Source organism: Peromyscus maniculatus, chromosome 4 (genome assembly GCF_049852395.1).
Source record: "Peromyscus maniculatus bairdii isolate BWxNUB_F1_BW_parent chromosome 4, HU_Pman_BW_mat_3.1, whole genome shotgun sequence".
NCBI classification, from domain to species: domain Eukaryota; kingdom Metazoa; phylum Chordata; class Mammalia; order Rodentia; family Cricetidae; genus Peromyscus; species Peromyscus maniculatus.
The window spans coordinates 153,836,591-153,851,889 of NC_134855.1; the positions used below are offsets into that span (position 1 = coordinate 153,836,591).

At 44.4% G+C, this 15,299-nt stretch overlaps 1 protein-coding gene across 1 annotated transcript in view; it reads right to left on the reverse strand.

Moving 5' to 3' along the window:
* The window catches only part of LOC102921222 (serine/threonine-protein phosphatase 4 regulatory subunit 1-like), a 94,647-nt gene that overhangs the window by 59,543 nt on the left and 19,805 nt on the right, over positions 1-15,299 (reverse strand). The window contains 1 exon segment of the mRNA XM_076568435.1: positions 1,847-1,979. Within this exon segment, the coding sequence (XP_076424550.1) occupies positions 1,847-1,979 (133 nt within the window).

Consider the following 15,299-nt stretch of genomic DNA (forward strand, 5'->3'; position numbering starts at 1 on the left):
GAGCTGTTTAAACAGAAAAGTTTGGGTTTTCTAACTAGGCTTGAGATTTTGCTTAAAAATTATAAAGAAAAGAAGGAGCTATGAGATTGAATTATGTTCGCAGAAACCTGTTGATATTAATGCACCCTGGCTTTGTGGAATTGAGGAAATGTTTAAGTTTGATGTGAATACATCGAAGTTTTTCCTATGTTCTGTTAACAAGAAAATTCAAATGACTGAGTTAAAGTTGTAAGACGGAGAAAATTGTTAACTATATATAGCACCATATATGCTAATTCTAATGGTTCTGTTAAGAGTTTGCTTTGAGTTGTAAGATTGAGAGAATTGTGACTATGTATTGTGTTCCCCAAAATATTGTGTACTCTAATAAATTTATCTGGGGTCAGAGAACAGACAGCCACTAAATACAAAGGCTAGAAAATGGTGGCACTCACACCTTTAATCCTAGCATTCCAGAGATAGAAATCCCTCTGGATCTCTGTGAGTTCAAGGCCACATTGAAAATAGCCAAGCATGGTGACACACGCCTTTAATCCCAGAAAGCCAGCCTTTAATCCCAGGGAGTGGTCGTAGAAAGCAAAAAGATATATAAGGCGTGAGGACCAGAAACTAGAAGATTTTGGCTGGTTAAGCATTTGGCTGGTTAAGCATTCAGGCTTTTGAGCAGTAATTCAGCTGAGACCCATTCCAGATGAGGACTCAGAGGCCTTCAGTCTGAGGAGACAAGACCAGCTGAAGATCCGGCAAGGTGAGATAGCTGTGGCCTGTTCTGTCTCTCTGATCTACCAGCATGGACCCCAATAACTCGCCTCAGGTTTGATTTTATTAATAAGAACTTTTAAGATTCCTGCTACAATGTATAGTGATATTTATGTTAACCTGTTAATGGTAATGATGAACCTAAGGGATTCTTTAAGTTTGTAGTCGCCTTAAGAGTTTTGGTTTAGAAAGGGCTTGAGGCAGCTAAGATTGCTGTGGTCACCTTGGACCTAATTCAAAAGAGAAATGCCATTTATATCATCCTCTACTCCCATACTGGGAGGTGTAACAGCTATGGAGATTGCTGTAAGCCATTAATAGTTATTTTTTTATATATTAAGAAGGGGGGACCTGTGGGAGCCCGTTCTGGGGTTCCTCGTGGCTTTACCCAGCAGGTCCGAATAGAGGATGATCAGGACCACGTCCTGAGTGCAGGTGTCTGAGATGGTCTGCACTTGGCTGTGCTGGGGGAGGAGGTCATTTGCTCCACCCCTTGACGTCTCTATAAAAACCCTGGACCAGAGACAGTCGGGGCCCATTGGAATAGGTTCCAGGCCCTCTCGAGGCTATCCTTTATTTTCTATCTGTTTATCTCCACAAGATTCTCCGCTATAAATCCTTCTATCTAATATTTCCTGCTGATCGCACTCAAGAAAACTCTGGGAAGCTGTGGGGGTGGTGGGTAAACGCCCCACAGTTGCTATGGGGTGACAGTGGAGAAAGGCAGGGCAGGGTGACAGGCAACCTGGAAGTCCACAGTCCAGGCAGTGGTGTGCTATACCCTACTGTAGACATGGGGCAGAATGCCTTCCACACCATTTCCACTCTTGTTAGCTGGCAGTTGGTAACAAAAGTAATGAGCAAGGCTGGAGCTGCAGCTCAGAGAGGAGTCTGTGCACCATACATAAGGCCCTAGATTAGATCCCCAGCTCCACCAAAATAACAAACAAGTGGGAAAGCCCAGTAAGATGGGATTCTGCAGAAACAGAATCAAGGTGTCCTGGAGACAGCTGTTGCCCACCTTCCCATGAATCCCCTGGAGCCTGTCACAGTAGCAGAAGGCCGGCAGTGTGAGGATGGGGCTTACCGGCTGAAGACATTTTCGCTGAATGCGTGCTTTTCCAAGCGAGTGAGCAGAAGCAGGTTATCGTGGCCAGGGATGTCCAAGAAAGCCGTGACCCTCCCGTTGTCAGAGTCTGGACCACAATCTTCAAATCCATCTAGACAGGAAAAGGAAATACTCTAAAACTGTATCTGTAGGTGCTACTAAAAGTGATGGGTAAGTCACACTGTGGTAGACATATCCTATGACTGGGCTGTCCAGTACAAGCTCCTTAGAAGCCATCCACAATGGAGCCAACAGCTATGGAACTATAAAAGAAGGGTGGCAGGGACCAGTGTCACCAAGGAAACTGGTTCCCATCAACAACTATGATAATCACTCATCTCTGCAGGGAATATGTACCTCTCCTCCATCATTTGAAAATGCTCAGCCAAGAAACATATTTCACCCTGCAGACAAGAATCTAACAGCAGGTTCACCTCACATCTTGTCTGCCTAAGGACTACTTACCTGGTAAGTAGTCCCACCCATCCACATCCTGGCCTAGCAACACCCAAGAAGGCCCCTCCCTACAGGTCCCTTAGTCCATCCAGGCTAAGAAGTACCCTTAGGTAGCTGAGTTAGGAGCCCTGGAGCCAATGCACCTGGAACAGAAGTAATCCCATGACTCCTGATTAGCTATGTGATTAGAGGGCATCACTGAGCCTCTCTGCACTTCTCATCATGAAGTAAACCTACCTTGTGCCATCAGGATGGTAGCACATATGAGTTCTTGCACATAAAGGCCTGTGAGATCTGTCCCCTAGCCTTGTGGACAACCCTGACCCCTGGTCCCATGCTTTCATCTATGGTGACCATGACTAGCAGATACTGTCCCTCATCTCCTCTGTCCTGAGCTTTTAGGTTGTGGCTAGCATGCTGCATCTCTAGAAGGCCTTCCCTGCTTACCACCTCTCATGTCAAAGGCTCCAATGGTGCCAACCTGGCTGACCTGCTACAATACAGCTCTCTGCACAATACAGGAGGCCTTCAACAATAGCCACTCTCTTTGGCAGGCCACTACGCATTCACTACTGAGTTCTCCATGCCCAGCTCAATGCCTGGGTGCAGGGGGTGGTCCTTAACCACATAATGAGCAAATTCACTCTATAGCTATGTATCTCTCTAAGATAATTTGGAAACTACCAAATTAACATAATCTTTCCATAAAACACACACTGAAGACTTATCACTAAGAGACTACTCTAGAATGGTAATAGTAAGAAGAGCTCTTAGGTAGTCATAAAAATTAAAGTAATTTAATTTATGGGTTAGGGAGATGGGTTAGTCAGCAAAGTGCTTGCTGCCCAAGCATGAGGACCTGAGTTCAATACCGAGGACCCATAAAAAAGCCAGGCATGATTGAGTACACAGTAATCTCAATGATAAGGAGACAGAGACAGGCAAATCCCTGGCTAACTAGGTTGTGGAATATTACTTTAACTATGTAAAGATGTGTTACGTGTTCCATTTGTTTATGTTGCACTTGTTTAACCAGGCAAAGATGTGTTACATTTATTCACACTGCATTTGTTGTTTAATGGTGTAAAGATGTGTTGCTTTGCCTGCCTATGGTACCTGTTTGGTCTAATAAAAAGCTGAATGGTCAATAGCTAGGCAGTAGAGGGGTAGGTGGGGCTGGTAGAGAGAATAAGCAGGAGGAATCTAGACTCAAAAGAAAAGAGAGGAGAGAACCAGGAAATAGAGGGGAGAACAAGGGAAAAAGAGAAGGAAACACCCAGGGGCAACCAGGTAGCCACCATCCAACCAGACATGGAGGAAGCAGGAAAAGTAGGGCATACAGAATGAAAGGTAAAAAGCTCTGAGGCAAATGTAGATGAAGAGAAACAAGTTAAATTAAGTTATAAGAGCTAGTGGGACAAGTCTAAGCTAAGGCTGAGCATTCATAATTAAAAGTAAGTCTCCGTGTCATGATTTGGGAGCTGGTTGGTGGCCCAAATAAAAGCCTGCTACAAACCAGTCTATGCTACTTGGTGAGTAGTAGGCCAGTGAGGGACCATGTGTCAAATGGACAAAAGGAGGACAGCTACTGAGGAATGACATCCAAGGCAGACCTCTGGGCTCCACAGGCTGTACACACACACACACACACACACACACACACACACACACACACACACACACACCAGAACAATAGCTGTTATCTTTGAAGCACCTGTGATGAACCAGAGGTACAGAAGTACCTAGTAAGCATGACTCAGTTCTGTGTCTTTTGAGATAGGGTATGTTACTGGACCAGTAGCCAGTGGGCTCTGGGGTGCTGCCTGTACCTCTCTCCCCGCAAGGGCTATAGATACACATGACATAACTGGCCTTTTAGTGTGCTGGGGATCAAACTCAGGTCTTCACGCTTGTGTACTATACTGATCGAGCCACTGCCTCAGCCCCTCTTGATCTTTAAATTTTTTTCTTTATTTTTGAGAATTTCATAATATGTCATCTATCCATTTTTCCTCCTTCAACTTCTCTTATATCCCTCCAAAATGCCCTCCTAACTTCTTGTCTTTGTAATTTTTTTTTTTGATATTCCATAAAGTCCAGCTGGTAACTATCAACATGTGAATGGATAACCAACCACTGGAGCATGGGACACCTACCAATGCCACATATCAAAAAGAATGATTCCTCTTCCCCAGGACTATTCACTGCCAATAACTTCTCAAAAGGGAGTAGGGCCGGGGATCATCTACCTCATGTACTCTGGGATTTTGGCTGGCTTGGTCTTCTGCAGGTCTCTTGTGGACATGACCACAGATTCTGAGTCTATGAGTGCAATGGCTATGTCATGTCCAGAAGACAGCATTCACGGCACTCTGCCCACCCTCCACCCAGAAGATGATGCTCACGGTACTCTGCCCACCCTCTACCCAGAAGACTACACTCACGGCACTCTGCTCACCCACCAGCTTGGCATCCTTTCTGCCTCCTCCTCTTCGTCATCCTCTGAGCCTTAGTGGGGGTGCTAAGGGCCCACCATTTAGCAGTCTTTCTTGCTGCTGTTCTACAGGTAGGACTTTATCAGTCACACACCTGGCTTACTCCCCCCCTCCCCGAAGTGGGCTCACACTGTTGTTCTCAGTCATCTCTGCTCACTGTGTTCCCAAGCCTGGCCAGCCAGCTGTCCTCCTTACTTGGACTAAATACTTTAGTGAAGCACTAACTGTCAGAAAAAAGCTGTGTACCTGAACTTGACTTGCATTCTTTAGAGGGTCGATGAAGATAGATTACTAGAGTGTTGGGAGCCAAACTAGGTGTGCAAAAACAAGTGAAGATATTACAAACATGAGGATTTGCGTCCATAGCTTGGTGTTTTTATAAAATGTATTATTCTTATTAGTGTGTGGGAAGGGTAGGCATGCGACTGTGTGCATGTAGAAGTCCAAGGACAACCAGCAAGGGTTGGTTCTCTCCTAACATCCAACTCAGGTCTTTAAATTTTGTGCAACAAGTGCTTTTACTGTGAAGCCATCTCTGTACCCAGGTTTTTAGGCACAAATCTTGATCCTCAGGAGAACTCAGACTAGAAAAGCCGGTGAGGCCTCATGGGTGGGTATGATCTAAGACTCTGTGCCTAGAACAGGCATTGGCTCAGACTAAGACATCAGTCTACAAACACACATTTTACGTATAACAAGCACTGATTGTTAAAATTCAGCTACTGGGCTGGAGAGGCAGCTAATCAACTAAAAGCAAGTACTGCTCTTGCTGAGGACAAGAGTTTGATTCCCAGCAACCAGATCGGGTGGCTTACAACCACCTGTAACCCAGCTCCAAAGTGATCAAACACCTATGGCCTCTGCAGGCATCTGCACTCAAGTGTATACACCCCTGCCTCCAACACACACACACACACACACACACACTATTAAAAATAAAAATAATTTTTTTTTTTTAAATCCCTGCTACGGCTGACTTTCCCTATTTTGCAGCCATCTTGTTTCATTCCTGCTGGAGAAGAGGGAAATCTACTAAAAGGATAAGGCAGGAAGGAAGGGAAGGCCCTGGATTTGAAACCCAATTATCAAGAGGACTCTCACTGTTTCAAAGACAGCCTGGTAGGTTTGTGTACAACAAAGAGAAAAAGACACAGCAAAGCCCTCCTGGCCCTGATCCCCTGCTGAACCTTTCTACTTTGACCAAAAAGAATAAAGATGGAGAAACAAGCAGCCCAGGCCCCTGCAGGCTAGTTTTGGCAAGAGACCTGCCTCCCTGGCTAGTTCTGGAAAGATCAATGGCACCTGCTCTAGAGGTGCTGATGCCCCCTGCTGTACTTTGCATTGAAAATTAGATGTCTGTGCCAGTTACACTACAGGTGTGAAGAAGCAGAAGAGTCCCACCTGGCAGACAGGAAGCCATGGCCAATTTAGGAGTAATTGATCAGAGTTTAAAGTAGAGATGGCAAGCTGTTGCCTAGGTGCTCACTATTCTCTGAAATACTGGCCACAATTTTTCTCAACTCTTTTAGTTATAAATAAGAGCTTATTAAAAATTCAAACTGCCTCACAGAATCTTAATAAAGTATACTGTGTGCATGTGCATGTGGACATTTTGGGTGTCTTCCTCAATTGCTCTCCACTCTATTTGTTGAGGTGGTCTCTTGCTTAACCAGGAGTTCACTGATTCCCCTGGAACAGCTGGGCAGTGAGGCCAAGGGATCCTCCTGTTTCTGCCTACACGGCTCTGGGATGACAGGCATGTGTGGCCATAGCTAGCTTTTATGAGGGTGAGGGGGATCAGATTCAAATTCTCCTGCTCGATGGACAAGCTTGGTCCATCACCCAAGGCCCAAGAAGTGTACATCAGCTTAAGTGTGTGTGTGTGTGTGTGTGTGTGTGAGAGAGAGAGAGAGAGAGAGAGAGAGAGAGAGAGAGAGAGAGAGAGAGAGAGAGAGAGAATTAAAGTGCCATTTCTCTGAAGGATCACAGGGGTCACGACTAAGACCATGCCCACAGTACTTGATGTGTATACTCAAGACCCTCCCAGGGCCCAGAAACTGCAGCCCTCAGCCCACATGAGTGAAGAGCTTCTGTGGATCCTGGCAAAGTACAAAGAGCTCACTGCCAAGCTCTCAGGCTTACTCTTGGCCTTGCAATCTAGAGATTGACCTGCAGACCCAAGGAGAACCTCACACCCAAGAGCGAGGGCTTCCATGGGCGCTTGGGACCCACTCTATGCTTCATGGGCAGAACTTGCTGTTTTAAAGCTCTGCAAGAAACACTTTCATCAGGGAACTAAAGACCTTGGCAATTAGTCCACAGAAGAAGAGCTGTTCCTGCAGAATACTAATGACCCTACTACAGAGACACATAAAACAAGGGAATAAAAGCTATAGGTCATATGGTATTGAATAATTAACCCGTGCTGGTTACCTCCAACAATCCAGCAACCAGCCACACAGACTTTTGTTGTATAGTTTAAATGTTGTGATGTTTATATTAATTTTTTGAAAATTTCCTACACTGTACTTGGATCATATTTGTCCCCTTTCTCCAGCTCCTCCCCACTACTTATCAACTTCACGTTTTCTCTGTCGGACTGTCTTTTAAACTCAGAGTCCAGTTTGTATTGGCTGACCACTCCTGGGAATGAGGTCGGTTATATAGACCAGTGAAAACAACCAGCCTTTTCCTCTACTACCGTATCAACAGCTCCTCAGCTGGAGGTGTGATACCACACTCCCTTCCTGTCCTCCATGCTGGTATTTTGTCTGGCTTGAGCTTGAGCTGGTCTTGTTGAGTTCATATGTGCAGCTGCTGTGCTGTGTCTGGAGCCATCCTCTCTCTCTCCCAATTCCATGTAGATTTAGAGCTTTCCAAGGGGGTAATAGAGATGTCCCATTTAGGACTGGGCATTCCAAAGTCTCTTACTCTCTGCACTTAGACCATTTATGGGTCTCTGTGTTGATTACTGAAAGAAGCAGCGTCCCTGATGAGGGTTGAGTGAGGCACTGATCTATGGGTACAGCAACATGTGATGAGCAGTCATTTTATTGCTATGTTACTTTAGCAGAATGATTGTGGCAGGTTTTCCTGAGGCCCATGACATATCTAGTCTCAGGTTCTTGGCCCCATTGACAGGGTCAAGTATAGGCTGCATCTCCTGGAGTAGACCTTAAATCCAATCAAAACATGGTTGCTTACTCCCGAACAGTTTGCATCAGCATGCATATCTTGCCAGGCAAGACATTATTGTATCTCATAGTGCTCACAGCTGGCTGAGACAGATGAGTAATTTTCTCCTCCAGTACTGTGCACAGTACTTTCCAGTACAATGAACATTAGCTAAGAGGGATGAAGCCTCTAGATCTCCATCTCAATTTCTCTACATCCTTTGATTCAAGCATGTGCTGTCTTCAGCAACAGGGTCTTACTGTCAAGTTGGCAGCAGTTAACCAAAAGAATTGGCAATGCCTATAGAGTTTGGGAAGGGGTTTGTGGAGCCCCATCAACCAACAACTCAAAAACAGGTAAGTCATTCATTCCTGGTACCTAAGGTTTTATTTAGTGATGCATGGTGTCTAGGTAGGGTACTGTTTCCTGCTCCCCCATTGTTGTAGGGTTTCTGTTGCTGTGAAGAGAAATCATGACCATGGCAACTCTTAAAAAGAAAACATTTAATTGAGGGTGGCTTACATTTTCAGAAGTGTAGTCCATTATCATCATGGTGTGACATGGTGGTGTTCAGGCAGACATGATGCTGGAGAAGGAGCTGAGAGTCTCACATCTTAACCCGCAGGCAACAGGAAGTAGTCTGAGACACTGGACGTGGCTTGAGCATATATAAGAGTTCAAAGCCCACCCCCACAGTGACATACTTCCTCCAACAAGGCCACACCTACTTCAACAAAGCCATACCTCCTAATAGCACCACTCCCAATGAGTTTATGGGGCCCAGTTACATTCAAACTACCACATTCCACTCTCAGGCCCCCATAAGCTTGTAACAATTATCACAATGCAAAATGCATTTAGTCCAACTTCAAAAGTCCCATAGTCTATCACAGTCTCAAAAATGTTTAATAGTCCAAAGTTCAAGGTCTCTTCTGAGATTCATGTAATCTCTTAACTATAATCCCCTATAAAATCAAAATTAAAAAGCAGATCACATACTTCCAACATATAATGGCACATGATATACATTAGCATGCCAAAATGCAGGGATGGGGGCAGAGTGAGTAAATACTGGACCAAAGTAAAATCAAAAACCCAGCTGGGCAAATGCCAAACTCTGCATCTCCATGTTTGATGTCAAAATGCTCTTCAGATCTCCAACTCCTTTCAGCTTTGTTGACTGCAGCATACTTCTTTCTCTTGGGCTGGTTCCACTCCCTGTTAGCAGCTCTCTTCAGCTCTGGCATCTCTAACATCTTGGGGTTTCCAAGGCAATCCAAGATTCACCTTCGCAGCTTCACACAATGGCTCCTCCAGGCCTCTATGCAGGGACACCTCTTGACATATGCCTGGCCTCAGTGGCTTTCCTTAGTCACTACTTGACACTAAAGCCAGAATCACATGGGGCTGCCAAGTTCTGCTGGGGCTGGAACATGGCCCCCTTGTTCAATTATATCTTCACCAGCATTCTGTTTTCCATGGTTCCTTCACTATGTTTGGCTATTCTGGAACTTGCTTTGTAGACCAGGCTGGCCTCAAACTCGGAGATCTGCCAGCTTCTGCCTCTGGAGTGCTAAGATTAAAGGTGTGTACCAGCACACCTGACTCTAAACTTTTCTTTAATTCCTTTTCACAAGTTGGAAACCTGGATGGGTGGGATCTTGCCCTGAAGTCACTACTCCCTTTATTCCATTTCTTAATCTGCTTATCTCCTTGAACAGAGCTTTCACTTCCTGGTGTTGCTTTTCTCCTCAAATTGTACGTTTTATATTTTTTCTTTCTCAACTTGCTCCTTTCCACTGTAAGTCTTCATTAGATTTATCACTAACAACCACATGAGAGTCTATACTAGGCTGTTTGGAGATTTCCTAAGCAACTCTTCACCTTAGTCTCAGGCAGACTCTTTGAACAAGAGCAAAAAGCAGCTACATTCTTCATCAAAATAGCACAAGAATGATATCTAGGCAACATACTAAAATTCTTCCCCTCTGAAACCTCTTGAGCCAGGCCCCTACAGTTCATCAAATCACACTCAACACCACTGTCTTCCATGTTCCTCTTAGGATGGCCCATTAAGCAGTGCTTAAAGCTTTCAACTGCTTTTCTAATCCACAAACCCAAGGTCCCAAGGTCCCAAGGTCCACAGTCTTTCAAACAAAAGCATGGTCAGGCCTATCCCAGCAATACCCCAGTCCCTGTCTTAGTTAGGGTTCCTATGGCTGTGAAGAGAAACCATGACCATAGCAACTCTTATAAAGAAAAAACATTTAATTGGGGTGACTTACGTTTTCAGAGGTCCTTTATCATCATGGTGGGACATGATGGCATGTAGGCAGACATGGTACTGGAGAAGGAGCTGAGAGTCTTACATCTTGACCTCATAGGAACAGAAAGTGAACTGACTCATTGGGCATGGCATGAGCATATATGAGACCTCAAAGCCCACCCCGACAGTGACACACTTCCTCCAACAATGCCACACCTCCTAATAGTGCCATTTTCCATGAGCTTATGGGGAACAATTTTGTTCAAGCTACCACACTCATCATAGAGTAACTCAATTTAAACTCTTTTCATATATGAATTTATTTTAGGAACCTTCTGTAGTAGTAGGTTTCTATATGGCTTTTTCAAAAGGCCTTTAGACCACACAAAATTCTTAAGGCCTAGAATGCAAAAGAATATTACCAAGCTTGAAAAGAAGCCAAGCTGATAATAACCAGGAAAAATGAATACGCAGAAGTTGCCCAGAGCCGATGGGATTAATAGAAAATTCTCTTTAAGCATCAGTTAAAAGAATGTTTAAAATATATATACATTCCAGGAAAAAAAAGAGTCAGAAATACAAGTGAGATCCAAGTGCATATCTGAGTGAGAAAAACACACAAAACAAACCAAAAGACAAATGGAAATAAGTTAGCAGGTCAGACAACTGGGAAAATGGATGACTCGAAAGATACAGCAAGAGGGGCTGCCCTGGTCACTCCTCCAGAGGACCAGAGAGCTCTATTCCTAATACCCTTATGACAGCTCACAGCTGACTGTAACTCCAGTTCCAAGGTCTCCAACACCCTCTTCTTGCCTTCGTAAAAACCAGACACATGGTGCACAGACACATACACAGGCAAAACATCCATGCACATAAAATAATACAATCGAAAAACCAACACAGGAAACTGTCCAAAACAAAGCAAAGAAGCCAAATGGCAAGAAATAAAACGATGCAAGGTGGTGCAGTGCATGTGCAAGCGGAGATGAGGTGAGGCATGCACCAAGACCAGAACAATAATGGCTGATCTGAGGGGAACTGCAAGGCTTCCGACTCTAGAAACTCAAAGACTCCCGCTCTCTGCAGAACAGCACCAAGGTATGGGACAGCAGGGCATGCCACATTCAACTGCTAAAAACCAGGGACCCAAAATACCCTTTATAAGAAGGAACTACCTTAAAAGTTCCTAAGCCGGGCGGTGGTGGCGCACGCCTTTAATCCCAGCACTCGGGAGGCAGAGGCAGGCGGATCTCTGTGAGTTCGAGGCCAGCCTGGGCTACCAAGTGAGTTCCAGGAAAGGCGCAAAGCTACACAGAGAAACCCTGTCTTGAAAAACCAAAAAAAAAAAAAAAAAAAAGGTCCTTCTTTTTAAATTGACAAATAACTGCATTCATAGGGAAAATCTTGAATGCACTCGAGGGTATGTGTTGGGGGGGTTACACTAAAATCCTATAACCAAGAGAAGAGTGGACTTCTCACCAAAAACTATTAAATGAAAGAAAGAAAGAAAATGGAAAGAAACCATTACAGAATTGAGACAAAGTTTGTACCTAGAGACATGGCTTTCAAAATGTAAAGTAGTATAAACATCTAAAAAATCCATGAGTGGGCACTAGAGTTACAAGTGGTTGTGAGCAGCATGATGTGGTACTAGGAGGCAAACAGAGGTCCTCTGGAAGACCAGTGAATGCTCTTAACCACTGAGGTATGTCTCCAGCAGCAAACGACATAGACATAGACGTTTCAAACAAACAGAAAGCAATCCACTGCCAACAGACTATACGCAAGAAGTGGGAGGGCTAAGCTGGGCGGTGGTGGCATACACCTTTAATCCCAGCACTCGAGAGGCAGAGGCAGGTGTTGAGTTAGAGGCCAGCCTGAGCTACAGAGTGAGTGCCAGGAAAGGCTCCAAAGCTATACAGAGAAACCCTGCCTCGAAAAAACAAAACGAAATAAAACAAATAAAAAAAATTAAAAAAAAAAAAAGTGGAGGGCTTTCCTCAGGAAGGTCATGGCATTGATGGAGCTCAGACACTACTCCAGTGAGAAAAATGGAAACAGGAAACAGTTGCTTTTTCTCATTCGACAAAATTTCTCTAAAACACAGAAAACTGCAGGGCCTGTGAGAGGCCTCAAAGGGCAAAAGCATTTGTCATGCAAGCCTGGCAACTTGAATGAGATCCCTGGAACCCACAATGGAAGAAGAGGATGGACTCCCCAAAACTGTCCTTTGACCTATGCATGTACACCACAGCAGAGCTGCACCCACACTAACAAATGCATGTAAGCGTCTCACACACAGTAACAACAAGATGACCAAAACGTCACTAATATCTACAGCAAAACTGCTGACGGCACATTAGGGTGTCCGTGCATGCTTGTAGAAGTACCACATGGCACCAAGACCAGAAAAAAGATGGAAGCAGACAGGCTGGCAAGGAAAAAGCAAAACTGCCCCCATTCATAAACAATTGCCAAAGACCTCAATGAAATCACAAAGCAACAACTAAAGCAGGTGAGTATTTCAATAGCATAGGACACAACTCAATACACAAAGAACAATTATGGGGACTGGCGAGATGACTCGGTCTATAAAGGGCATGCAAGCTACATGACCTGAGTTCCAATTGCTAACACCCAAATTTTTAAAACACCATTTGGGGCAATATGAACACTGGAAAACTTCCAGGGATCAACTGCAGGAACACAGCAATGAAGATAAAGTGCTATAGTGCAAAGCAGAGATCAACTGCTCCAGAGAGCGGAAGCCCCAACATTGGTACAACATCATCTTTTCTAAATTAAACAACAAGCCTAGTGCTATCATAATCAAAACCCAGAAATTAAGTGTGGAGAAATCAATCCATTGCTTCTAAGTTTACATGGAAATTCAAAGGATCTAGAATAGCTAAGGCAGTTTTAAAGAGAAAAGCCTTACTATTCAGGTACTAGAAGAGGGCTTAAGAATAAACATGCTGCTTTGCAGACAGTAAGAAGAAACACAGTTGTCTGCAAAACCTCGAAGCCAGTTCAGTTTTTACAAAGGTTCCAAGGAAACTCAGTGGCAAGGGACAAACTTTTCAGCAAACAAAACAAAACAAGTAAATAAATGTGGAGAAGATGAACCTTGGTCCTTATGTACTGTCAAGGTAATTAACTTACAATCTGTCAGGCAAACTCAAAGCAAGGAACATTAGATATTCTAGAGCACAGGAGAAAAAGCATATGCCATAACCAAACAATCAATTCAGCCCCATCACAATGAACAATGTGCTCTCAGAAGAAGAAAGAAGCAGCCAGATGGGTTACCCCATGCCTGTATCCCAGCACCCAAGAGGTCATGGCAGGGGGATTGCCATGAGTCTGAGGACAACCTGGGCTACAAGTTCCAGGCTAGCCCCTTATTTTCCTCTCACCACCACCCAACCCAGAAACAATTAAGATGAAAGAGGAACATCATGCCACAGACCTCAAAAAAAAATTTCAAAAAAGGTATTTCTGAAAGATTTGCATAAAGGTTATACATTAAAAAAAAAAAAAAAAACAAGAACAAAAACAAAAACTGACAGTTCAGTACAGGAAATGTTGGACAACAGCCTTAGTAATTATGTCAATGTCAATTAAAACCACAATGAGATCATGCTACACACCCACTAGGAAGACAACTGTTTTTTAACTGACTATATCAACACACTAGCAAAGGTGACAGACAGGCAAACTGGTACTGCTCCTAAAACAGCCTGACAGTTTCCTTACAAAGTTAACAGGCATTTACCATATGATCCTCTGAGCCCTACTCCTAGGTATTTACCCAAGAGAAATGAAAACACGTTTGTTTACACCAAGACCTGCATGTTCGGTTACAAATGAAGGAGAGTCGCCTCTCCCAGGGCCACCAGCACTGCCAGAAGGTTGGTAAGTCCGTCACAGTCACTACCAGCACTCGGGATAAGCTCTGTAAGTGTAGGTTGTGAGTACTCCTAACACTCACCTCCCTGTAAATAAGCAAAGCTGCTGGAATGAGGCAGTCTCCCTAACTAGCAGCTGCTAGACTCTGCCTGGCTGCTGAGAGCAAAGCCAGGCTACCCTCACACCAATGCCAGTCACCAAGAACGCCCCACAGATGCCAAGACAAGTACGGAAGAGTTGCAGCTGGCTGCCCTGGTCCTAAAGGCAGCCTCAGCCAGGAAAGCTGAAACAGCACCTGACAGTTTGCCATTGCAAGGTGCAATGAAGTCCAGATGAACCTGCAGCCATTTCCACTTGGTAGCGGAGCACAGAGACTGATGGCTGGTACAGAAGGCAAGGCTGGGACTGAGCCTGATCCCTTGATAAAAAGGCAGCAGTGACTGATCCAAAACAGGGGGTGAATGAGTCCGAGCAAGAGGCTATGGCTGTGTAAACGGCCCTGGGACTGAAGAAACAAGCAGCCCCAGCTGCCTGGGCACCAGGCACCAGGGAATTCTCAAGCACTGAAAATGATCTATCCTGTCAGTGGTTAAGACTCACTTAACAAATTAAACACGGGTAAATTTCACCGAATGTAAACTGTATGTCATTAATAAAAGTAACTTTAAAAAATTAATATGAGCCTTTAATCCCAGCACTTAGAAGGCAGAGGCAGGTGGATCTCCAGGCAAGTAAGAGAAACAAAGAAATGAAGAAATGAGACCTTGTTTCAAAAACAAAACAAACAAGCAAACAAAAAAAACAAAACACTAAAGAGAAGACATCCCATCTTTTTGTTCTGTTGCTGTGGCCAAGCCAAGCTTTACCAGGCTACAAGGTTCACCAGGTTCCTTGCTGAGATACTGTGAGGGGAACAACTTCGTTTTCTTGAGACAGGGTCTTGCCATATGTAACTTGAATTCCATATGGTACTTAGGCCAGCCTTGAACTTGAGATCCCCTTGCCTCCTCCTAAGGGCTAGAATTATCAAGTCATGTGCCACTACCTCAGCTGAAACAACTCAGCCCATGAGACTCCCTGGGCTCTGATTCTGTGTTTAGGAAGTGACTTTGTGAGCCCAACCATCTCC